The sequence below is a fragment of the Homarus americanus genome, unplaced genomic scaffold (assembly GCF_018991925.1).
Source record: "Homarus americanus isolate GMGI-L3 unplaced genomic scaffold, GMGI_Hamer_2.0 scaffold19179, whole genome shotgun sequence".
In the NCBI taxonomy this organism is placed as follows: domain Eukaryota; kingdom Metazoa; phylum Arthropoda; class Malacostraca; order Decapoda; family Nephropidae; genus Homarus; species Homarus americanus.
The window spans coordinates 105,493-133,216 of record NW_024754174.1 but is presented as its reverse complement, the minus strand read 5'-3'; the positions used below and the strand labels follow the sequence as shown (position 1 = coordinate 133,216).

The window sequence follows — 27,724 nt, the reverse complement described above, 5'->3', positions numbered from 1 at the left end:
AGACTACATATCATTATTTCTACATGATGTTTTTGCCTCTCTCTCTCTCTCTCTCTCTCTCTCTCATCGGATCCAAATCAAACTCATCCATGCCACACCCAATCCAGTCATCCAATTACAGGTAAACGAGGCGAAAGGAACGAATCAGATAAGGTAGGAAAACCAATCCTATTTTATTAAGTCTTATTTACTCTTAACAAAACCCAATCTTTTTTTTTAATGTTCTTTTTGTATAATAATTTACAAGTACCATTCCATCATTTATTGTTTCATCATTTTTTTTTTTACGATTTACATAAACAAGTTTTATTTTATTTTTTTTTACTGTCTCATGATTTACAATATGCAGTTTACCACCAACACCACAACTCCTATCACCACCACTGACACCACCAATATCACCACCACTGACACCACCAATATCACCACCACTGACACCACCCACTATCACCACCTGCACAACACCAATATCACCACCACTGACACCAACTAATATCACCACTCACCACCAACACCACCAATATCACCACCACTGACACCACCAATATCACCACCACTGACACCAACAATCGTCACTATCACCACCACTGACACACCACCAATATATCACCACCACCACTGACACCACCAATATCACCACCACGACAATCCGTCACTATCACCACCACTGACACCACCAATATCACCACCACTCACCAATATCACCACCACTGACACCACCAATATCACCACCACTGACACCAACACCCGTCACTATCACCACCACTGACACCACCAATATCACCACCACTGACACCACCACTATCACCACCACTGACACCACCACTATCACCACCACTGACACCAACACCCGTCACTATCACCACCACTCCCCCTGGTCCCCTACCTTACACTAACAGGCAACTCAGAAACGTACGCTGCCAGATCGTCATTTAGGAAGTAATTTGCTCTCATGATTGCGATATGATGATTGGGGGTAATTAAGATATGATAATTAAGTTTTTTTTTATTCATGCAACAGGGTTAGTGATGCATAATGGAAGCTCTTGATGAAGCACTAGTTGGAGGCTTCTGCTGATGAAACTTGGAGAGATATACAGTAGAAGCGACAAGTGATCGCGGGCACGTTCGTGCCCTTGTGAGAGTTTGAACGCTCGTGACAGGGTACAGCGAATGAGGGTGTGCCAAGTCCGTAGACTTGCAATGTTTTCTATCGTAAATATAATTGTTAATTAATGCCTTCCTAAAGAAACCATCGACATGGGACCAGGTTTGTTCCACTCTACGATTTTTTTGCGATTTATTCACCAAGTTTGATGAAAAACGATTGTGCCGTTTCGGCCGCGCAGAGCACACACAAACACACACCATCTGTGAAGGAATTACTACACCACGTGAGGCCCCTCATAACACCATCTGTGAGGGAATTACTACACCACGTGAGGCCCCTCATAACACCATCTGTGAGGGAATTACACCACGAGGTGAGGGAATTATTACACCACGTGAGGCCCTCATAACACCATCTGTGAGGGAATTACTACACCACGTGCCCTCATAACACCATCTGTGAGGGAATTACTACACCACGTGAGGCCCCTCATAACACCATCTGTGAGGGAATTACTACACCACGTGAGGCCCCTCATAACACCATCTGTGAGGGAATTACTACACCACGTGAGGCCCCTCATAACACCATCTGTGAGGGAATTACTACACCACGTGAGGCCCCTCATAACACCATCTGTGAGGGAATTACTACACCACGTGAGGCCCCTCATAACACCATCTGTGAGGGAATTACTACACCACGTGAGGCCCCTCAACACCATCTGTGAGGGAACTACTACACCACGTGAGGTCCCTCCTAACACCATCTGGGAGGGAGTTACTACACTACGTTTTTGCTGTTCAACACCTACAATAATCTGTATGTTCACTGTAATGTTCCTTTACCTTTCTCTAATGAAGGCTTTTGTTAAACCACCAATGTATGTAATAAGTCATTTATGTCCAATGTATATTTTCAGCCTTCGGGCTGCAGAACTTTTTCAATAAACCGTCAATTATTATTATTATTATTATTACACACACGCCTAGCGCTATAGTATATTAGATGTGTTTACAGTACAATTGTCAGGTTAATTATTTCACCATTTCGGAGGATTGATATTGATATATTAATGTATTGTTAGTTAATATATAGATAGATACACATACACACATACATTATCAAAAGTATGTCACCTTGTCGGACTTAAATGTTGTGTAATATGATCCGATCTGTAAATTTGATGAATATTTTAGGAATTTGTAACGACTTGGCAATCGTTTCAATATAAAAAAGAGAAGTTTGTTTTGGTGTTTTGTCCCCGACCCAATTTAAAGGCCGGGTAAATTCAGAACTTTATTATGCAATCTTGGTGACATTATTATTATTATTATTAGGTGATCAAGATTCTACCAATTACCACACTGACCGCCATATCACTTCGATAATTAATTACTCATTAGTTAATAATACAATTAGGCACAATAAAGGTGTGAACTGGGATGAGGACTGGCCTTATTTTTAGCGGTGTGATTTTTATTTTATTATATAGAATCCCCCCAGCAATTCCTTATATATCTCTCACACACACACACACACACACACACACACACGAGAAACAGGTATAACTATGACAGATAAATCCCAAACGTTCTCGATATCGACGGATAAATCCCTCCTTGTAATCCCTCCTCGGCGAGTCTGTTGATACCCGTCTATACTCCCAAAGGCTGGTGTGTAATCTAAAGCCTAACGCTATGATAATCCCTACCTTCACGCCTCTTGACCTGTAGCTCTGCATTATGAGAGAGAGAGAGAGAGAGGTAAGGGCTCTCTCACTCAGGGAAGGGTTCAAGATAGGGAGGGGAGGGTTCCTGGCGTCATCTTCTTTAACTCGTCTTCTTGTTATTGTTCTGTTGTTGTTTTTTTTTGTGGGTGAGTATTTTGTGATGGTAGTCTTGAAATGCTTTGTTATGGGTGATGCCAAGGTTTGTTTTAATGGAGTTTTTATATTAAATACGTAGGGTAAACACACACACACACTCGCCACCTAGAGCCAAAGGACTTTCACCATTAGACTTTGAACTATAATCGTCTGAACCTGAAATAAGCCAAAGTATCAGATGTGTATGTAAAGGCTTTGTTAGGTTACCCTTGGTCGAATCGGCTTATAGTTTACTATTCTTTATATACGGTCTATGTACATTGTTGGTTATAATGCCCCTTATCTGAGGATGTTATACACATTTCCTCTATAATATTCCGTTCAGAATGTAATAGTAAAAGTATCGACAAACAAATAATTCCTCACTTCCACCTTCATTGGTGTCGCACGTATGCAGGCACACATCGCACCGGAGGGCCAAGACGTATTCAGTGCTGCTGTGGCAGCTGCCAATGCCAACTGTTAGCCCATACCTGCAAATCCCCCCCCCCCTTAACCCCTCCTCCCCACGGAGATGTCAACAAATTCCTGGGATGAAATATGCAGGGCATCAATACATAACAAAGACTATATATTGTAGTAGGCGACTTTAACTCACAATCAAAGGATTCTCTTGAAACAGTTCAGGACTGTTTCCCAAGTCAACATATAGCTGAACCCACCCAAGGTAATAAATATTATAGATTTAGCTCTCGCAAACAGAGAAAATCTCATTAGTAGTGTCGATGTAGGAAACGAACTTGCTAACAGCGACGCAAAGAAGTGAGATTCAAAACAGAGCTTAATGTCAATCGCAAGAAAAAATTCCATTGAAGTCCCAGATTTCCGTACGGCAAACTTTGAAGGGTTGAAAACACAGCTGGGGGAAGGAATGTTAATTTTGGGGGTGAATTACCTAACCTCACTAGAGGGTGTAAATGACCTGACCTCACATACTGTAATGTGCCCACATAGGGTGACCCCACTTTACCAGATTGTAGGCAACTTACTGGAAGCATCAAATTCAAGCTCAATTCGAAATCACCTGGAGAAACACAAACTGATTCCCAGCTTGGCATCACAAGTGGGCGTTCATGTCAGACAAATTTATTATAATTCTTTTCAACTGTTTTCGAATCAGTGGATGATGGATACGATTATAATGTGGTTTACCTCGATTATAGCAAAGCCTTCTAAACTGGATTAGGACGTGGTTACGGGACAAGAAGCGGATAGTGAGCATTAATGGCGCTAAATCCGATTGGGGTAAAGTCACTAGTGGAGTACTCAAGGGCTCAGTACTTGGACCATCACTATCGTATCATATACATAAACGACATAGATATTGGTGTAGACAGAAACATAAGCAAATTTGTTGATGACACTAAAACGCCTTGTTACACAGTGTATAGACCAGTGAAGTCAGCACCAGACATTGGCAGCCGAGTCATGACCAAGTTGACCGTCGCACCATATATGAGCACCTCTGGGTACAGACCACCATCTTCTGACCAGACGGTATAGTGTTAATCAGTCAACTATGGGAACAACCATGGTCTGCTTTACACCTGACCACGAGATAACACAACACCACCCGATGTCTCGTACTGTAATACCACACCTCCCGGCGTTTCCATGACATGTAATAAAGTTTTATAAATTATCTTACATTTGGTTACTTTATTAGTAAATGTCGTATAAATTTGGGTGACGATGTCCTCCCAGTGGATTTTGCTTTTATCCATTCTTAGAATTCTATCCCAGAAACTCGCCAGCTAACACTTTTCAGACGAGATCTCACTTACATAAAGCTAAAAGTTCCTTATACATGGCTGAACTCTTGTATTCACCGTTCTCTTTTAGAGTCAAGTTAATATCCAAATGATACATCGCTGTCTACATACATGATAAAATATGTACTTGTTTTGCATATATGCATACCAAACTAATTGTAAACTTATATGAAAATTTTCTGAATATTATTACTATTATTAAGCACAATCCCACTTCAATAACATGCTACCTTCCGTGATGCCTGGCTGCCCGCTGACGAACGAGGCGTTTTGTGGCTGGCTGTCAGGAGTGGATGAAAATCCCAACAAGGCCAGAAAATATAAGTGTGAAAAAAAAGCAGGTGTATATAATGATTTTTTTCATTAATTGTATTTATTAAAAGGATACAATAAAAAAAAATTACGACCAGGGTAACAAGGAGTAGATACTTGCCACCTCTTCAAATTCCAAATTTATTGGTTTGTTTTTCTGCCACCCCATTCCATCGAGTGCTGCAGTGCGGGGCCATTTCACATTTAAAACTATGGTTGTCGACAAGACGGTTCCGTCAAAGGAAGAGGGTGATTAAAACTGTGGCCGCTAGTCTACCCAAAAACTTCTTTAATTTTAACATCCCATAAGTAATAACTATAATTTTCCACCAGCAAATTTATATGTTTTCTGCTCATAGGCGGAAAACAAAAAAGAGAATGCAGCCAAGTGCTTCTAAATTCCAATAAAAAAAAATATATATATATATATAATTCTTTTTCCTTGGAGCCTAAACAGCCTATGATGGAAAAGATAAAGTTGGGGAACAATTCATGCCTTCCAGGGAGCACCATATTTTAAGATGAAACATTTTACTTGAAAAGCAAAACACGACTTACAAGAAAGAACGTGTGTTCCCTTCAAATAACTACCAGCGCAAAAGAGAAGATCACAACAAACTGGTGGGATGTCTTAATGGAAAAACCAGATAACTCAGAGATGTCCTCGTTCCGGGAAGGATCACCAAAGAACTGATTGGATCTAGATTCAATCCCATATTGCAAAAAGTGCACTCTGGACCTGATCTTTGGTAATCACAAGAAACACTGGACAACTTGTCAGTTTTAAGAGAATACACGATGCCAGAATGGAAAATGACCTAAGGATCATGTAATAATGGTGCAAAGAAATTCATAGTTCCGAAACTTGATTGAGTTAATGTTATAAGCAAGTCACTGTCTAGAAAATCCATGGATCTAGAAAATTTCCCGAGTAACGCTATGCAGCAAACGTGATCCCGATCTTTAACACGGAAGGTACCGGCGATTTACTCCATTAGCGGAGATGCAAGAATCCCAAACGAATACAAAAACAACGATAACTGATATAGAATATAACTGACTCGGACATACCTGAAGTTATGGTGTGCTATGGTCCCTCGAGGAGCTGTTAAATTTCACTTACCTGAAGAAAAAAAACAATCCGATTAACCTTCCATTGTCCTTTACTCCAATAATTATTTTTCTCAAAAGATTAACGAGAAAGTCACCTCTTAAACTGCATTATATATTAGAAGGATCTCAAGGGTGTATTTGCTCTAAACTAAATATGCTTATTAGGTGGGAAAGGATTAAATAATGACCATGAACCTACAGAAGTGTCTTTATAAGTGTATTATAAACAGCAACAGTATGTGGCACTACAACGATTGGTAACGGAAACCAACCCAACCTAACCTAACCAAATCACTTGATATGTAAGATCATTAAGTTTGGTACAGTTAGTTAGTGTTATCTATCATCATTAAGTAATTTAGGCTTTCAACATTCCTAAGAGAGCTTTAATGATAAGATTATAAAGTTCTGAAGGTAAACTATGTATATTTCACATTCCTACCTTTTTTCTTTCTCTCCTATTAGACAATCATTTAATCATTGCCAAAAATGTGTCCCAAAAAATTATGCACCCCTCAAAAAAAATAAAATAAAATAAAAATCAGAGGCGAATCTCTCCTTAACCAACAAATGTACACATCAACTAACAGGAACAACCACGATACTAACAATATTTTCAGTTAACACTAAAAAAATTATAAATATATTTGTCCACTGTGTCATAACAACAACAACAGAAGTAATGCTCACCTTGCCCTGGAGGTAGAGGAAGCCTTGGTCTCACCCGTCATGTCTTAGGCCAGGGACCATGCTGCCTGAAACAACATTCATAAATGAAGCCACAGTTTTGTTCATTACTCTAATTATATACAACTTTATTGATATTTAAACCAAAAATCCATAAACAGTTAACACAAGAGATTCTTATTCGATTAATTAGCTATGTTTTCTTACGACATAGTCTCTAAAATGAGTCATGCCAAATACTCAAGTGGTGTGTATTCTTCCGTTCAAAATTAAAATACCTCTGTTTAGTTAAAGTACTATCTAATTGTATATAGCATTCTGCATTTTATTATTTAAGTCCTATAGAATTTAAACCTGCTGTAATAGGAGTCCAGACTTTTGAAACTTACAAGACAGGAGGGTTTCAATTGTTTCTTTTACTACATCACAACAAATAATGCATCGGTTGTGAAGTTCTCCATGTTAGCCAAATTTAAGAACGCCTCGATTTCACTGTGTCTTGCAGTGGACACTGACATAGTTTGGGCAAATGTGTTAAGATGGGGTTATTTTTAAATTAAAACCTAACCTAACCTTAGTTGATAAGAAACACAAGTGGCCGAAGCATTGTTAGAAGACCGCGCTAATCTAACAAAAATAATTTTAGAGGTGTTTTTGTCGATGTGAGAGAAGCCGCTCAGATCAAGTGGCTCGTAAACATACACAGATCAGAGGAAAAAATGAAGCTGGATCAGTTCGCATTCCCATTTTATCACCACGAACGACGAAGTTGTGCCACTCGTGCAAGCCTAGAGGCCTAATTATTTACCAAATGAAGCATTTGTCCAATAAAGGAATATCATATCCGAAATCAGCCATAAAATTATAGAAAGAAAAGATCCAACAAAACAAATTAATCTGTGGCAGTTATGTCGTCAATATTAACCATGACGACAAAGGAACCAACCAAACCTGACCTGGCCCACTTAACCCAAATTTATGAAGAAGTTATTTGTTGAAGTTAGGTTTTCTTGGTTCGACGCTAAAAATACTGTATGCACGGTGCCCTTCCAAACTATTCACATGTGTTAAACAGCTTATGCAGTATCAGATGTCCAATTGTTTATAGCTTCCAGTTTACAGTATTTCTTCTCTATCAGCCAGCTGACAATGACAACATATGGGTGAGATGGATTACAGTTTCACAAAAGCTAAAATTATTCAAATACTCACTTGATGTATCATATGATTATGATTTAATCGTATTAGAAATACTTAATGTAAGGAAACATTTTCATTCTTTTTTTTTTTTTGGGTGGTTGGTTTTCACTGAAAGCAAGTGAACCGAGACGCCATTTTGTAAACACACGGGCAACAAATTTACTTATTTCCCATTTAACTATAATAATATGTCTAAGTATTCCGCCATGTAAGTCCTTGCGAAATGTTAGTTGTGCTTTTTCGTGGAGTGATTGGTATGAGTTTGTAAGGGAATAAGATCATGGTATATACTGCAGTTTTAGCAGTTGATTGTGGTATAGGATGAGTCAGCTCCGGCCACAATACCTACTCCCTTGCCGGGTAGCCTACTGTATATCCTCATATTTAACACATTAACCTCACCAAATACAGCCCGTGTTAGCCTCCACTTACCATTATGTTCCCTTACCAACGACGACGGCACTATTACACTATGACAATTCATAACACTTCACTCTGACATACGTATGTTAACACTACAACAGCGGCTACTAAACTGACCGTCGAGATTCATGTCACCGATACACAAAACATCTCGAAACAGGTGTCGGAGCTTCATGGGACTGAATAAACCTGTCTCATTTCTGTGACAAGGCTTCGATAAGGCTTCGATTGTAGCTCTCTCACTGAATTTGCCAAATACTGTATCCACCTCGTTGATCTAGACCCCATGTGGCCCACTGAAATGAGAGGGGGTTTCTAATGGATCCCACTAACTAACCGGGCTGCCTACCACTGCCTTACATAACGTTGAAATTTGTGAGGGAACGTTCTAGCAGTTCATTCTGATTGCCGAGGACCTGGATATTTTGAGGTGACTGTACTACATGCGTAATCAATGAGAACCTCTATGATGATTTTACTATCTATCTATCTATCTATCTACTTACCTACCTGTACTCACCACTGATACTCACTTTTTTATTCATGAGTTCACGTCTTTGAATCAAAAGCATCGTTTGTGTGTTAGTCATAGTTGAAAAGGGTAAATGTTATTTCTTCTTTACATATATTCCGTCATGGTTACGATTCTTAGTATGAACTGTGCAAAAGTGATCCCGTGTTTAAAGTGAGGCAGAACGGACTTACTAGAAATAAAAACAATAATGACTTACGAAGAAATTAAAAAAAATAAATACAATAAAATGTTTAATTTACTACAAAAATAAGTAATAATAAAAATACTGAGAGAAATAAAACACACAGAGAAATATTTACACTAAGGTGAACTGTACCTGTATTGCGACTCGGCATCAGAAAATATATTACGAGATTATTGAATAGCGAAAGGGCGTCATGTGGCTGAGTAACCTGTCAACCCAGCCGAATGAGATGTAAATTGTGTTCTCTCAAGGGGTACGTATTCTGCCAAACAGTGATGGCAACAGTGCGCATCCGGGGCAGTCAAGTTAAGGAGAGGACGGCGTGGTAGTTTATGTGTTCAGAAATAACAGTTTAGGTACAAGTACAGGTGTAAATACAAGTACAAGTTAACAGGTAGAGATTTAAGGGCAGAAACAGGTATACATATTCAAGTACCTACACTCCATCCACCACACAAACGTCCACCATCCATCCACCTCACTAGGACCCACATCCCCATCCACCACAACTAAGATCCTTCACGTACACTCCTTCAGCGACTACAGGAGGAGAGGTTTGTTTACATAATGTCATCTCTTCCTCGCCTCCCTCTCAGTTCTCATGCATCCTAAATTTGCTGTTCTGATTCCCTAAACACCGACGCCCTTAACTCTACAAGTCTGGAGAGGGGAGGGGGGATGGGGAGGGGGTTTATCTCTCTCTCTCTCTCTCTCTCTCTCTCCACACACATACAAGGTTACCCATACATATGATTATCACGACGGTACACACTCACATACAATTACTTCTAGAGACATTACACCACACACACACCATCCAGTTCCGACACTCAACGCAATACGTGAAAAAAATGAATAAATGTTTTGAATATTGAATAGACATTTCATCCAGAGTAATCAGATGTGTGTGTGTGTGTGTGCGTTCAGGTGTGTAGTCAGGGATGGAAACATGTATGTATTCATATATCTATTCAGGTGTGCATTCATGTGTATATTTACATGTATGTATTTAAGTTTGTATTCGAGTGTGTGTATGCAGGTGAATGTGTCTATGTATATATGTATTCAGGTGTATTCATGCATGTATTCAAAAGATAATTCATATATTTGCATTTGCATATTCACATGACCGATATGACACCAATTTGTATTAACCTCAACGTATACATACATACATACATACATACATATATACATACATACATACATGCATACATACACACATACATACATAAAACCTGGAGTGTATACCTGAATTGGCTTACTTAATATTTACCTACGAGTAAAATTCTATCTTTCTCTCTATTAACTCTCTTACTATCTCTCTTGACTCTTCTTTTAGGATCTTTATTTACTGCCTCAATAGTCTTACCTTTACACACTTACACAGCCTATTGACTGTTAACTGTGTGACCGTCTTCCCTGACTGTTTGACTGATCCAGAATAATTTGTTCCACCTCTGCTCCCGTCCTGTTTACTGTCACCTGCCAGTCACTATATAAGAGCCTTACACTCTACGCTCTTTCTTCGTTTAACGCTCGACACACTTTTCTCTCCTCTCTCCCTCGCTATCCCCATCCTCTCCCTTTCTATCCCTCTTTTCTCCCTCCCTTACTTCCTGCCTATCCGCTCCCCCCACGCCTCTCCCTCCCTCTCCTTCTCCACCTTCCCTCTCTCTCCCTTCTCCACCTTCCCTCCCCCTCTTTTCACCCTCCTTCCTTCCCTCCTTCCTTCCCCCCTCCCTCCCCTCCAAGTCCTCAAGAAAACGCTGATGGCTGGGATCATCTACTCAAGAGTCTTCATAATCGTGTTTACTTGTTATAGATTCGACAAAAAACAACTAAAAAAATACGTCAAATTATTGGGTTTCGTTGTTTATGTTTTATGGGGGGTTTAAATACCAGGGTTATTAAGCACTTTGATAATGTGTGAGGAAAATATTAAATGCTTTTGTAGAGTTTCGCGATATGTGAATCTAACTCCGACTTCTGGTTGCTGCCGCCAAGGTGGTAATTTGTGGCTGTGATTAATTCTTAATTGGAATCCAAACAAGGATTAATTAAGCCTGGAAATGCGTTTTCTCGTATTTTGAGTTAAACGAATACACACACACGCACACACACACACATTGAACGAGAGAGAGAGAGAGAGAGAGAGACTGGATCGTATATTTGGAACACGTACCATCCTTATGACTCACACACACACACACACACACAGTCATCATGTATATTGCGTGATTGTGTGTGTGTGTGTGTGTGTGTGTGTGTGTGTGTGTGTGTGTGTGTGTGTGTGTCCTTTTCTCTTATACTCTAATTATTGTTTTCTCTCTCTCTCTCTCTCTCTCTCTCTCTCTCTCTCTCTCTCTCTCTCTCTCACCCAGGACACAACACCCAGGAGAACGCTTCAGTTGAACGTCTTAAATGTGAAAGTTGTGTTGGCAATATAAACTCCATAAGTTCTTTAAATTAATCCTCTCATTCCTCTCAAGTCTTCCTGCTATCGCCTCCACATTCTCCATCGTGTTGTCTTCTTCCTTAAATGCCACACAATGAAGGCTCTCTTTGTACCACATATCAAGAGGCGATCATTATAGTGACCCTCTCAACTCTCTCTGATCTTCACCATAACCTCATCTGTAAGTTTGGGAAAGAGCAACCGCACCATCCACATCACCGTCTCCTGCTACCACCTGAGATCCCTCGTCCGCGAATTGCTGCTCTACACCATTGCAGCATCCAGCCCATACTATCACTTACTGAACGCTATAAGAGTATAAGAATAACCACACTCAATTGATTGTAAAAAATTATCAACAATTCGTAGTTAACTTGTGTGTTTACTTCTTGCCGATCTTACTTTGTTTTTACTGTAACTGTGCTGAAGTGACTTGTTAATTGACCCTCCCATTATATATTATACACGAACAGTTGTGGGAATGTTGTTCCTACACACCCTGTGGCAACCTGTGTCTCCAAGCGGCTACATCGCAGTAGTAGTATCTATTTATAAATGAATGGGTATTGGTCGACTAACGACGGACGTGATGGTGGATTAGGTTTGCTCAAGGTCTATATTGACCTTGGGTTTGCAATAAGTCATATAGGTTGGCCGTTTAGAGACACGGGTTACCACTCATGAAGTTTGTATTTGTTCGGTCTGTAACTGTTGTACTCGTCAATAAACAGTTTATTACGTATTACCATTATCTGATTATTACACACACACACATACACACACACACACACCTACTCCTACTCACACCTGCCTTTTCTCAACAGGTGTACAATTGGTGGCTGGATGACATGTACCTGAACGTGCCACTGCCGTTACCTGTCAACAGTAACCCTGGCATGGTGTTCCCCCATCAGAAGTTCACTACAGACGCTGACATGCTCAATTTCGCAACCCGCCTCGTCACGGCAGCCCTCGACATGAAGGAGAGGATCGAAGCGTGAGTACCAGTTTGTTGGTGTTTTATTTGCTTCATGCGAGTGTTTTATGCTGTATCTTGGGTTTAAGGGGGAATTTCTTAGGGTTTCTAGGGATTTTGGGGCGGTTTCTGGGGGTTTCTAGGAAGCACCTGCTATTTTCTTGTGGTTTTTGTTTTGCTTCATGGGGTGTTTCCTGCTGCTGCTTCTTCTTCTATTTGTCACTTTGATCCCGGTTGACTTTTTTTCTTGAGGTTTCCTAATGTTTTTTTTTCGGGATTCTTGTTCACTCCTGCTTCAGGCTCCAGTGTCCTAGGGTTCCAGTGTTCCGGGGTTCCAGTGTCCCAGGGTTCCAGTGTTCCGGGGTTCCAGTGTCCCAGTGTTCCGGGGTTCCAGTGTCCCAGGGTTATAAGGTACCATCGTCACAGGTGCGGCTGATGAAAAAGTTCAGGAGAAAGATGCAAATGCCGCCACTCCTCATTAGCGAGTCAGCAAAGTGGATCAGAAGCATAACTTGTGGCCGTCTGCTCTAACACTCAACCATCTTACCTAATACTCAAGAAATTCATAACTAAATACAAAGAAAAAAAATATACGATCACGTAGAGATTACAAACACCAAGTATATTTCACTTTAAGATTAACCTAACCTAATCTCCCCAGGTTTAATTATTGGGTAACATATGCTAAGGGGGTTAAATCTTCAGGGGAGTTTATGGCCAGAATACAGATTTATTTCAGAGTTTTCAAGATTTTTTTTTAAATATTTAACCAAATGAAATATAAAGTTGTAATTTGATTATCATAAAGTTGATTCAAAAGTTCACTGCCGAGTTGAAAGTTTGAGACTATAATTCAACACCGTTACCCTGATACCGTCTCACGCTATACTAGTCTTAGAAGAGATCCTAAACCGTCTAACTACGCCTGTTTTACCTTAACAGTATTTGTAACGTATTCATTAAATAAACAAAATTATAGTACAGCATGTCTATAATCAGTTAATTTCATATTGATTCTTATTGAACGATGTTTAACCACTACTCGGTGTGTCGTGTCGAAGGAGAAACAGGAAGCAATAGCAGCAACATCAGTCCTTAGTTCCGCCACCAGCCGCTAGGAGACGCTACCTACCGGCCATCACACCCACACCCACGCTAAGTCTCCACCGCACGCTCCTCTTGTTAAAAATTTACATTGCTGGCGTATACATGTAAATCTTCTTAACCCACATATACGGTCACCTTGAATTATCCACAGCTTGTAGATTATGCAAGAAGGAGGTATATTTACTGAGAGAATTAGAAACTTAGAGCTAAAAAATATGAATGTGTATACGGCGAGTGTAATATCTTTTGGCTGTTATTAATTTCTATTTTGTGGTATAAATTGTGAAGGAACTTTGCAGTGTGGCCATGTATCTCTCTTATCTTAGTCTCTCTGTAATCTTTCTCTCCTATTCATTCCTTCTTTTCTCCTTCCCTCTTTTCTCATTCACTTTCTCCCTGTCTCATTCTTTATCCATCTCTCTCTTGCTTTCCATCTCTCCCTCTTTCTCATTTCTATTCCCTCTCATCCTCCCTCCACCCTTTCTCTATTTATCTCTTTCCTACCCATCTTTCTCTCTCCCTCTCTCTACTTCAAGACGTATCTATCATTAAGAGAAATACACCTTTGATCTATTAAAAAAACACACGCTTTCCCACCACAGTCTTTGTTGACAAATCAAAAGGGCCCCAGTCCTAACAGGCCCCAGACCAAATAGACCCCAATCCTAATAATCCCCAACTTAACCTAACCTAACCATTAGAAGTAAGACGCAATTCTAATAGATCCCTTTTCTAATGGATGTCAATTCTAACGCGGGTTCAGTTTTAATATTCAAATAAATGGGGGCTTTACCACGTGTCTATGTTAGGATCAGAATCTCAAAGGTTCTCACGTCTTATATACTTCTTTCTCTCTATGACTTGAGCTGGGAGGAAGTGCCCAGCTGACCAACATAATCAGTCAAGAGTGGCGTTGAAGTTAGGTTTGAGAATCTGCTGTAAGTGTCGTTTTTTTCTTATGTCCTTGTGGTCGAAAAATGGAGAAATTAACGTTGGAATCTTTGAGAAGGAGATGATGTGTGTGTGTGTGTGTGTGTGTGTGTGTTGGGGCCGCCCACCGTGTACACCTCTCCCTCTCGTACACATAGAACACCTTCAATAAATATACCAAAGCCGACTGAATGACCTTTCATCTCTGTGACCTTCATCTCTGACCCATAGGCTGCCAAAGGAAGGTCTTCACTAATCAAAACTGAAAGATTTGAAGGCGATGCACTGACAGCCAGACAGACACATAGACCAAATTACCACATCAAAGAATAATAACTAGTAACAAATAAAGCTTTTAACAGTAGGCGTTATATAGGAGACTCTTAGCAATGTTCCGGGTCTTTGTTTATGTATTGTGGTAGATGTAAGCAAATAATAATAACATTGTTCCCGTGATGGCGGCTCCCAGTCTCCCTCCCACTCACTGCAACATCCCCGCGTCACTCTCTACAACATGGTTCTCTTCTCTTTATAAAACTTTAAATTGTACTTGTAAATTGTTAATGGAAAGTCTTGAGAAAAAAAAATTATCAAAGCACTTTACTAGAATATATATTTTTTTCTCTCTCTCCAGAAGAACAAGGAATAAAGTTTTCTAATGCCTAACAAGTCGCCGGGAACTAAGTGGAGTTGTTTTAAAAGAGTTTCGACTGATGCATTTCCTGTGACGTCAAAGGCAGCTCAAACCAGGCACTCCCTTGTCCTTGTTCCAATATTTTGCTGCTAGACGGATGCTGATTTTCAAAGGATTCTTCCTCCATTACTACTCCTCCCACCTGTCTGGATACGTGCAAACACATCTAATTATACCTCACTCAAAATAATCATCAGAGTGACATCGAAGGTGCACCTGGACACGAGAGTAAGATGTATGCTGTTAGTCCCAGATACAGGTAAAAGAATTAGGGAAGAGTCCCCGGGGGAGTGTAACAGTTGGAGTGAGGCGCGACTCGGTAAATCACTCGTCATCCACAGCCAAATGCAACTCCCAAAATCAACATTTCCTGTGACTTTCTGAATATGAATATGGAGGCTTCTTCTCGCGACGACCAGCAAGAATTTATTCTGTAAAATCATGGTTAATAGTTCTCTTTTTAACGTGCTTGTGTTTACCTTTTCCAAGAGATGTGTTTCCCTGAAGACTAGAGTTTTATTATGGTGAATATGAGAGTTACATTACCTGTTTGTTCACTAATTGAGGGACGGAAGGTTAAATATACTGTATACCTGACTGTGTGTGTGTACAATGTATACACACACACACACACACATATATATATTAATTCATCTCCGCCAGTCCATCACAATTTCACCCAGGGCGGCAGCTCTTTACGTCTCTTGGTTACTCACGGACTCACTCCCTCACTGGCCTAGAGAAATCGAGTAAACTGACTGGTTTTGGTATTTTCACTTAAAACCATTATGATATGCAAACGTAAACAGAGACGATAAATTTATGCAAGCTTAAACTTTAACCTCAAGCCGGCTGACAGTCATGGCTAAAGTGTCAACACGATTGACTTATATTTGGGATTGTAATAAGTATTTCCTTGAATATTGTCTTTATTTGTGACCCGACAGCTTTAGCTCAGATCATGTTTTACACTACCTAAGACCTGTGACTTCATCTACAGCCGCGCTCTTCTACTTAGTTTCAGGACAACACTCAAAGTTTCTCACAAGCTACATCATCCTTGATCACTGTCCCCAGAGGTGACCTGGACGTGGACCGGTGCAGTGCTAGGGAGAGACACCAGCCTATGTGTATGGCTCAATACAACCGGGTGTTCTCCTCGTACCGGAGACCAGCCATCCCTAAGGACAAGCTGCTCTCCGTGGTCGAGTACCAACAGGAGAACCAACACATCATCGTCTGCTACAAGAACCATGTACGTCTTTAAGTGGATATATATATATATATATATATATATATATATATATATATATATATATATATATATATATATATATATATATATATATATATATATATATATATATATATGTATATATATACTTATATATATTTATTTATCTTCTTCAAATTTAATCTGAAACTCACTAATTAGATAGCAAGTGATCACTTTTATCTTCGAATTCCATGATATAACAATAAATATATTAGGATTAGGGCGAAGCGAAAAATTTACGTAAGTTATCCCTTTAAGTTTCCAATATTATATCTGTTTTCTACTACAACTATTGGTTATCATTTTCTTTTCTTTTTTTATGGTACACAACACTATTTTTAGTCCTTCTGTTCTGTTTCGATGGTAGATACTAACAGTCAATGTATCATTTAGAAATTCGATCTTAAATCCCATAAAAAATATTAATTATCAATCATTGGCAATGAAGTTTTATAAAATGGATCAATATCGTCTTGTAAACGGAATAATAGGTGCATTGTTTTCTCCTCCACCAACTTTTAATACATTCTGATACAGTATTTGAATGTCGATCAACTTCACATCATTATAAATCATATTAATTGTTCATGATAACGGTGGAGGAGACGGTTAGCAGTAAATATTACTAACAGAACTGCACCAAAATTTCTGGAGATGCTATTAATAATTTGCATGGTACTAAATACGAAAATGAAAACGACAATGCACAAAACTTGATCTGACCAACCCAAACTACCTAACCAAAACTAAATTCCTAAATAGCGGGGGAGGACTCCGTCCACGGATCCTCCGGCATATTAAGCAAAAAGAACTAATTTCATTTATGGACGTGAGAATACAATTGGTTGTTGCACCGAAACATCCATTTCTTCTCTGCTGCATTTTGAACACTTGTACGTCCTGCCAAGTTGACGAATAAACTCTTTGGAGACTGTCTTCATCCTCCACAATCACAGATAATTTGCGGTACGATACTGAACACAACACGATAACAACGCCATATTTAAACATGTTTATCTCCTCTTCCAGTTCTCCTTGTCTTTGAGGAAGAACAATAAGTATACGAATATACAGTTCACTTAGAATCCAATGTTACTCGAAAGAAATTGGAAATGGGATTCAAATCCAATTTATATAAATCTCATCCTTTGTAAATAGAATAGGCACAAGAACCACTTGGGCGAAAAGAAAAAAAATAAAGGAATTGTGCAGCCGATAAACACGAAAACCTGGAAGATAAAACCTATGACATTGAAAACAAAAGACAAGCAAGCTAATATTTACGGTAATAAACCCCACAATGAGATCCTCCGACCATACTTTTCATGTTTATTAAGACCGAAATCAGAAATTTATACATTTCGACGAGACGGACACATGCGATGCCACGGAAGAAATCTCGGCGCATTATTTACGGTAAATAAATTTTTTCTTGACCTACAAAGTACGTGGTCATGAAATTACTGTAATATAGTCAGTTTTTCGCCTTGTTTTACCCCGTAATTTGCTTCTGTTTTCATGCCCTGTCCGCTCTAGGTGGCGCAGTAGTAACAGTAACAGTAACACTTGGACCGTGACTCTTGCAGATGTTCCGGGTTGAGGTGGTAGTGGAGGGAACCAGGATGAGCCAGCAGCAGATCACGACACAGCTGCAGGAAGTCTTGAAGGCTGTAGACGAGTATGAGGGTTCGGATCCTCCTCCTGTGGGCATTATGACCTCTGACAACCGGAGAACCTGGGCCCAGAGTCGACAGATACTGGCGGGAGGTGAGTTCTTTCTCTCTCTCTCTCGCAAATGTTTATGAGGTATCCGGACTAACGATATTTTTGCCTTTTTTTTCCTTATTTACCAACGCCTGTACGTGACCCTCCCTGATAATCATAACATAACACATCAACCACTTAAGATAGATGGCTGGAATATGTTCATCTACCGTAGCTGTTGGGTGGAGGGAAACATAATTCTGGTGTCTTCTCGTGTCAGTGTTGTTTTTTTTCTCTCACACGGCCTCCCTGACGCCACTAACCATACCTGAGACCAAATATCCTCCTGCAGAGACGGAAAACCAGAAGATCCTGCGGGTTCTGGAGACGTGTGTGCTGGTGGTGTGTTTCGACGACCCTCTGCCGTCAAAATTCAACCTGGCGACCCGCACCAGCCACCGAGCCAGCCTCAGCAAGCGTTCCTCAAGCATCAACATGAATGCTCAGAACACGCCGACGGAGGTAAGGTAGAGAGGAGGGGGGTGATGGAGGTAAGGTAGAGAGGAGAGGGGGTGATGGAGGTAAGGTAGGAGAGGAGGGGGGTGATAAGGTAGAGAGGAGGGGGGGGTGATGGAGGGGTAGAGAGGAGGGGTGATGGAGGTAAGGTAGGAGGAGGGGGGGGTGGGAGGTAAGGTAGAGAGGAGGGGGGTGGTGGAGGTAAGGTAGAGAGGAGGGGGGGTGATGGAGGTAAGGAGAGAGGAGGGGGGGGGAGTGGAGGTAAGGTAGAGAGGAGGGGGGGTGATGGAGGTAAGGTAGAGAGGAGGGGGGTGATGGAGGTAAGGTAGAGAGGAGGGGGGGGGGGTGATAGAGGTAAGGTAGAGAGGGGGGGGGTGATGGAGGTAAGGTAGAGAGGAGGGGTGATGGAGGTAAGGTAGAGAGGAGGGGTGATGGAGGTAAGGTAGAGAGGAGGGGAAGATGATGATGATGATTTTAATAACGACACTGATATAATAATAAATAATAATAATAATAATATCAATAAATGGCAGAAACCCACTTCATCATGATATCTACCACACACACACACACACACACACACACACACACACACACACACACACACACTAATTAACCAGGTGTGTTTGTGTTTCAGGATATGACAACGAGAGACGAGGTAAACGCCGGCCATCAGATGATCCATGGTGGAGGCTTTAACCACAACACAGCCAACAGGTGGTTTGACAAGACCGTCCAGGTGGGTAAGGGTGATGCTGGGGGGGTGAGTGGAGAGTAGGGGAAGAGTGGAGAGGGATGAAGGAAGGAGGGAGAGGAGGGAGGGATGGGGAGAAGGGAAGGGGTGGAGAGAAGGGAGGGGATGGGGAGAAGAAAAGGAGTGGAGAGGGAGGAAGGAAGGGATGGGAAGGCGGGAAGAATGTATGGGGATGGTGGAAGGAAGGAGTGGAAATGGTGGGGGAAGAAGTTTGAAGAGGAAGGGGGAAAGAGAAAGGAGAGGAGGAAGGGAAGGCGTGGAGATGATGAATGAAAGAAGTAGAAAGGAGGGAAGGAAGGAAAATAAAGAAGAGAAAGTGAAGGAGTGTAGAGGAGGGTAGAGAAGGGAGTGGAGATGCTAAAATAAAGAAGAATGGAGAGAGTGAGTAAATAACAGGAGGAGATGAATGCAGCTCTTGGATGGGCAAACACCTTAGGTTATACACTTTAAGGAGTCCCTCTGTTAGCCTCTTGATGTGACAAATGATTCAATGATATTTTCCTGAGTAGTACCTTCCCTGAGGACATGAACAAGAGTAATATATCAATCATCGGTGATACTGGACCAGACGGAAACTCGATGAGATGCACCAACACCTCTTAGGGATTAAAAATTTCAGTGTTAGTCCTGCCCCCTAAAGTCTCCAGGCTATATGAGCAATGTCGAGGGAGAGACCCCAAGATAATTTACATGTGACAGTAGAATACGAATGGGATTGAGGAGGACTTCATCTTACAAGGCTCGTGTCTAAGAATGACTTTCCATTAAGCCTCTGTGGAAAATTCTATGACGCAGACGCATATTTCTTATTACAATATCTGAATTAAACTACTGTATCACAAAATTAAGGTAAAGTAAGTTCTTTTCTCAGAGTACAAGGATTTTATCTTAATATGAAGTAGAGCTACATACGTCTTAATACAAACAGGAGTATCTTGTATTACTGAAGCGCTGAAGGAAATGAAACTTTGGGGGACATCGAATTTATGCAACTCGCCAAAAAAAGAGCAGTTTGCCCTAAAAAATTATTTACATCAAAGAAAACGAAATCTATAAAATCTTTGCCTGGGTAACTAAGCTTATATTGCCTCATGGCTGCTAACTCCTATGATTGTGTCTCCTTTCCGCACCAGCATAGTTATTTAGCGTAGGTAACATCATACATATTATTTTTGCCTTTTAAAATAGAAACTTTGAATATCTGAACACAATGAAATAATAATTAACTATAATTTTCTTTATGATTTGGTGTTTTGGTTTGTTATCAGACCATAAGTTCTTTTAAATACATCAACGTGTGACATACAGGCGGGCCCGGTCACACATGGACCCACGAATGTTTGAAAATAGACACAAACAGACGGATAGATGGACGACAAATTCATAGAAGTGATGATAAGAATCAATAACACAGCAACAAGGACCTGATACTGAGCCTTCCTTACACTCACCTGTACTTACAAAACCTAAGTTATCTAAATTTAACTTCACTCAACCTAACCTAACCTCAACCAAACTACGAAGTGCGGTCCTAAAGTTATAGACACTTGATGTATTATAGAAAGTCAGAACCACATCTCATATATTAATAATATATATAGTCTCCCCTCTACTGGTTCTTCACTCAATATACCACCAGTGTTATAGAAACCTCAAGTGTTCCTCAGCAGATATTTGTGTTTCTTTTGTTTTGATTTTGTTTTATAATTTGTATTTATCTTTTCCTTTTTTTTTCTAGTTTATACAGCATTTTCAAGTGTTTTGTATGTCTCCGACGTGTAGCTTCCTTGAGGGGCTGTAGACCACAAATACTGAGGGACTTTTTTAAACACTGTCTACAAGGGTGGTGGAGGGTGGCTCAGATCACCACAGGATGACACACACACACACACACACACACACGTTTCAATGCCTCTTGTTCCACGAGTCACATTGTCTCTCCTCAGCTCTCCCTGCTTTAATTTTATCCTCTTCACCACTGATCGGCTCGTTAGCAGAAGCAGAAGGTGCGCGCGCATGTTGTGTTTATCCGCCATTAATGATCATCTCCGGATTGAAAAGGGAAGGGAAGGAGAGAGGACTTTTCTCCAGCTGTCTTAAAACACTGACCCGTGCTGGAGATTGGCATTATGAGTTGTACTTATTAGGAAATAGAAAGTACCTTCTCCACAGAACGCATAAAACATTAGTTGTAAAATATGTAATAAACTAAAGATAGAAGTTCCTGGTATTACAACATGGCGTACTAAAGGGTAAAAAAATATCACTTCCACGTGTTTGACGAGTGAATTTCGAGCTCCACCAACTCTCACTCCTGATACAGTAACGATTTTCTTGTGACGCAGTTCGTGGTGACGCGGGATGGTTGGTGTGGACTCTGTTACGAACACTCCTGCGCCGAAGGTATCGTCGTCATCCAGCTGGTGGAACAGATCCTGCAGGCTACCACCGCCGAGAAGGCGCAGCAAGAGGAGAACGTGCCAGAGGGAGTGACGCAGCCAGAGTTTGAAGGACAACAAGACCCAGAAGCAGTAAAAGCAGCAGCAGGAGGAGGGGCGTCTGAGGTAGGGTTTCCATCCCCTGAGGAACCCGCCCCGTCCCCCACCAGGCTGGAGTGGAAAGTCACGCCCGTCATCTACCGTCGGATGCAGGAGGCCGCTGACCATATTGACAGGTGAGTAACAACTTGGGACAGGTGGAGAGGTGGATCATTCATGACAAAGCTGAGTAATGGGGAATTGTCAGGTAGGAAGTCAGGTGGTCGATGTTATGAAAGAGATTCTGTTTTGTAAAGACCGATATGAGGTGAATTGTGCAGGTATAAGATAATTTATTGTTGCGCTTTGATTCTCACTTCCATAGTTCCCTCATAACTGTGACGTGTAGCGAATAATAGGAAAAAATTAAATAATAATCATGTATCAAAAGGTGTGAAGTGAGAGGTGTCCGCCTCCCTGTAGCATCGAACCAGAGTTTCGATCATTACTTATGGTTCTCTTAACGGACACACCAATCAATCTTACCTTCTCATCCTCAGAAGACTTAGACTTTTGTGTTTCATAACTTAGAAGACTTAGTCCATAGAATTCAGCGGCGAGGATGGAGAGAGACAACCCCAGATAACTGTGATCGCCGACGGTGATTATGATGCTGAAGGCAGAAATTTAGAGGCAAAATATCGCTGCTTAATATTTCAAACGACAGAGACAAAGATTATCCTGACGTACACCACAGATGTGTTACACCAGTGCCGTCTCTAGTGAGTGAAGGAAAGTTGTCTTCTCCTTAGGCTGGTGGAGGACCTGGACTTCCGCATACTGAGGTACCTCGGCTACGGCAGGAACTTCATGAAGAAGGCCAAGTGTTCCCCCGACGCCTTCATCCAGCTGGCCCTACAGCTGGCCTTCTTCAGGTAGGTAGCCCATCACTGTCACCTGTTACTCCTGGCCTTCTTCAGATAAATGGCCCACTTTCACTCAACACAGACAGCTCGGTTACCTGCTGTAAGTACTCAACTGATTATCTCTCTCCCCACACTCCCTTCCACTGCTCTTCTCCTTCAGCCTTTGTTCTCTATGTTTTCTCTTCACTCTCACATTCTCCCTTTCCTTCACTCGATGCTCTTTTCCACAAGTCCACTCTTCCTTACGTCATCTCTCTCCTCTCTTCCCTAATCCATTATCCCATCCCTCCCTCCCATCCTTCCTCCTCCTCTTTCTTCTTCCCTCTCCCCCACGCCTTCCACCGCCTACACACGAGTACCAGAGACTCATCGTGATGTGGACGTTGGTATGGCCATGAGCGTGGACCCACGCTGGCAGCACAGGTAATCTACCGTGCTGGGTCTCCCCTACCTGTCCCGACCATCCTCACCCTCCCCCCCCCTCCGTCTAGTTAGCACCTGTAGCTGGCACTCTTCCAGGTAGGCGGCTTCTTTCGTCACTCGTCCGAAAGCTAACGATCTGGGTTACAGGGATGTTATTGACAGTTTTGTATTATTTCTCCTCAAGTGCTGAAGTACAGGTGTTTATATAATATATTTTCCCCTCTGGTAAAGTCGGGTCGTGGGAAAAAAGGCGGAGGGGGAAACAAGAAGGAGCTGAAACAACAATAACTCGGTCTATTTAGAATTTAAGAATGAAGGACACTGCAGCGGGTGTTGGACTATACTAGACAGCCCCGTTTACACCCTGCCTTTATCACTCATATATCTGCCCAACCTATTAAGCTTCCCAGCGTGTTCGAGTTAATAATGGTGTTTGGTAACTTGTTCCACTCATCCACTACTCTATTTCTAAACACCAAAACCTAAATTTTTCAAACTTTAGACAATTGATACGTGTTTATTCCTGGTTGGTTATTTTAAGTACTTTCGTTATGACACCTTTGTTTAGCCCTGACTTCCATTTATACTCCTCAATCATATCGTCCCTCACTCTACGTCTCTCAAAAGAAGACAAATTCATATTATTTAATTTGTCTCCATACTCAAGGTCCCTCGTGCCCAGGATTAGCATTGGCATCCTCATCTGAATGCTTGCTAGAGGGTCGTTATCCATTATGTAGTACGGTGACCAAAACTGAACAGCATAATCCAAGTAAGGTCACATATACGCGAGATATATTGTAGTAAGGATGACCTCGCTTGTCCTGCTACTAACACTCCTTGATATGAATCGTATTATAGCTGACCTGACTCCTGACCTAGTTCCCGACCTGACTCATTTCCTATGTTTTGATCTGGCTGTTGCTCCTATATCCTGACGTAGTTTCTGACCCTGACTCCTGACTTGACTTAAGTTTCTGACTTAACCCCTGATATAATTATCGACCAGGCTCCTGATCTAGTGGCCAGACTCGTCACTGTTTGAGTCACTTGGTAAGATTCATAAGGTAAAGTGACGAGTAAACCTTTAGGTATATTCGCTATAGAAACTGTAGTAAGTCAAATGAGATACTAACAGTGGGTCGGAGGCTCGGCCGTATATAGTCACTCTACACACTGTACTAATGAACATACAGTATATACTTAAGGGAGCCACATCGGTAGGTATAAAACTCTATCATTGTATAAAGTATAAAGCAGACACAACTGATCACCATTATCGACTTGGTCTGGGGTTTTTTTCAATTGAGTTTATGAGGAGGTTCAATACATTCTCAGGGGGAGGGAAAAGTTCAACATACATTATATTAGAATCCTGGCGCTTATTTCCAGGTAATATTTTCTTCTCACTCGGCGACCAAGACCATGCATGAGTTCGGGTTAATTATGGGACTACAAAGAAGTAACAAGGCCAGAAACTGGTGTTGTAGAGCGTGGAAAAGTTTGTGACGCCCGGGTGCTGCGTCCCAGGTCTAGGCCTGTGGCAGACAGCTCGGGCGAGGGTGGAAGGAGGTGAATGATAAATGTTAATTACGGGTTACTCACGTCCTGTAAATAACATGAAACTTAGATATGATTTTAATCAATAAGGAACATGGATTGATCAGGAGAGGTGTCCCACACGTTCAATTAAAATTTACTGCCAGATATAAGTTAATTACGCCATCATAGGTTTTGCTTTGATCGTAAAGTTATCCAGAGGTTTGATAAGTTGGTAACATAACTTCATCTTCAGGGAGTCGAGAGTACACCTCCAAGCGCCACTCCTCTCAGGCGGGAACCAAGCAGGATGACTCAGCTGTCTCTCGGTCAGTTGTTGGACTGGGAAACAAACTCAACTGAACATCCAAGTTTGTATTTTTTTCAACAAATTTATAAAGAGAAAGTCCCTCAGTCTGAACCCTGGTAACACCTGAGGGTTCACAACACTGTGTTCTTGGCCCAGTGTGTGTTGGGTGATCAACTATCTCTCTTTTAGACGGAAACTCTGGTCGAGAGAACAAAAAATTAGCCAATAAGAATGTATCTTAACGGGTAGGTAGCCAATAATAATCCTCGATTAAGTGGCGAGGCGAGGCAGACACATCCCCCTCCCCTACATGAGAGTTACAGTGAACACAAACACATGGATGTGATGTTGTCTTTGAAAACTGTGAGGCTGAAATTATGTCTTGGAGATGACGTAAGACTCGTAAGTGATGATGTGTGATGAAGATATAGTGCAGTACAACTAACAGTGGATGGTGACGTCCTGAAGCAAGGTGATGGTGTTGTTTATCTGTGGGAGGAGGGGCAGTGAGTAAGGATGGTGAGAACAGAAAGGAGGAGGGGGAGGATAAATGCAGGAGAAAATGAGATATAAATATAACGAAACAATTGACGTCTGTGACATTTATTTGTCGTTGTGACAGAGGAACAAAAACCTGAATGGAAAGACGAGAAGAAAAATTGCAGGTGACAGAGAACAACTTGATTAAAAATATATAAGAAGTAAAAACAGCGGATCAACTAAGATGAAGAAAATCTGTTGGATAAGCAGTGTGTGACCCCCACCAACCCCAAAGCTCCAGGAAGGACACGAGAAGAAAAACCAACCAATTCGGACATTTTACCCTTGGACCTTGTGGTGGCTATAGAACACGGCAACTTATTGATGATAATGATAACTTACGTGTAACTTCTTAATGATTTAATTATTTCTAAAAGTTGATATTAAATCCTAAGGAAAACGACGATTAGATGACCTTTTTAATGTGTCGCCTGAAAAGTGTGAGACAGCGGCCATATTGTGGTAGTCGACCTCAAGTCTTGTAATAAATTAATGTGTTGTTTTTGTTTGTTTTTAATCACGTTAGACTTGTGGTTCGTGGATCTCTTGTGACCTACTGGTGTGAAATATCTTTAAGGACGAACTAGTGGAGAAGGGATCACTTTTCTCACTTGTTCTCGTAGTTTTCAGGGTATTCTCTCTCTCTCTCTCTCTCTCCTGGGCAAGTAACTGTTCACCTTGTAACCTATTATTTCTGCCATCATTTTCAGGTGCCATGGGCAGCTTACCAGCACCTACGAGAGCGCCAGCACCCGTAGGTTCCGCCTGGGCCGTGTCGACTCCATCAGGGCCAACACCCCGCAGGTGCTGGCCTGGTGTGAAGCAATGGTCCTCAACGCTCCTGTGAGTATATCTACCACACACACACACACACAAACAAACATACACACACACACACTTTTTAAGACGGGAACCTGAAAAGTTTCCATGGCGGTATGCTTATAACACGAGAGCAGCCTAACCTAACCTAACCTCAGACATGACATACATAACACAACCTATAGTCTGTTCACTCAGCCTTGCAACCGAGGCCTAGGGTTCAGTTCGCAAGCAAGGCAGCTGATTGGGTGACTTAACGCTCAGGTGACATAACGATCTTTGAAATGAAAAAGAAAAACATTACATAAATATTTCCCCGTCATCCTCCTCTACCCTACGTGACGTCAACCAATCAGCTGCCTGCGTGACGTCAACCAATCAGCTGCCTTGGTACAGACTGACCCTAGGCCCTAGCTGCAAGGTTGAGTAAACAGACTATGGTGAACAACTGCCCCTAACTCTGAACGTTAATTTACTGTACTTGGGTATATCTTCAGGTCCTTAAACACGTATAGTAAGGGTCGTTTGTTTACACGTCATGTATAAAGGAGATTTATATAACTAAAGTCAAACCAGAGATTGAAGCTTTGATAAACACAAGAGAAAAAAATAAATCACATGAAAGGTTCTTCGTATCATTACTGGCATGTTTACTAACACTTTTTTATAGAATACTGTGTTTACTTGCTCTCTTTGGTCACTGAATATTAATTAAAATAGGCGGCAGTACTTAAATACATTTACTCTACACGTCTACGGCTTTTGTAGAACTTCCAAGGAATATATAAATGAAGTGTTGGCTAGAAACTCCTCTCGTGGGCAAAATAAATATGTTTCTAGTGACATAATTAGTAAACGAGTACTTCAGATCTCAACTATGGGGAGGGTAGTTAAACATGCAGCGTCAGTTTTCTTATAATTACGCTAATAATAGTAATATGTAAACAAAGAAACATAAAAAAAAGGTGAAGCTAAATGCAAACGAATTTTACAAGGACATTAGACGGTGGTAACTTAACAAAACACCGACGGAGTACTGCGGTGGTCGTG

The 27,724-nt window shown here is 41.1% G+C and overlaps 1 protein-coding gene across 1 annotated transcript in view; it reads left to right on the top strand.

Moving 5' to 3' along the window:
- LOC121855707 (choline O-acetyltransferase-like) overlaps positions 1-27,724 on the top strand; it is a 57,811-nt gene that overhangs the window by 21,024 nt on the left and 9,063 nt on the right. Inside the window, exons 5-12 of the mRNA XM_042350793.1 lie at positions 12,508-12,680; positions 16,468-16,645; positions 18,253-18,433; positions 18,723-18,892; positions 19,524-19,625; positions 21,986-22,314; positions 22,930-23,052; positions 26,566-26,698. Coding sequence (XP_042206727.1) covers positions 12,508-12,680; positions 16,468-16,645; positions 18,253-18,433; positions 18,723-18,892; positions 19,524-19,625; positions 21,986-22,314; positions 22,930-23,052; positions 26,566-26,698 — 1,389 coding nt within the window. The remainder of the gene's footprint in view (positions 1-12,507; positions 12,681-16,467; positions 16,646-18,252; positions 18,434-18,722; positions 18,893-19,523; positions 19,626-21,985; positions 22,315-22,929; positions 23,053-26,565; positions 26,699-27,724) is intronic.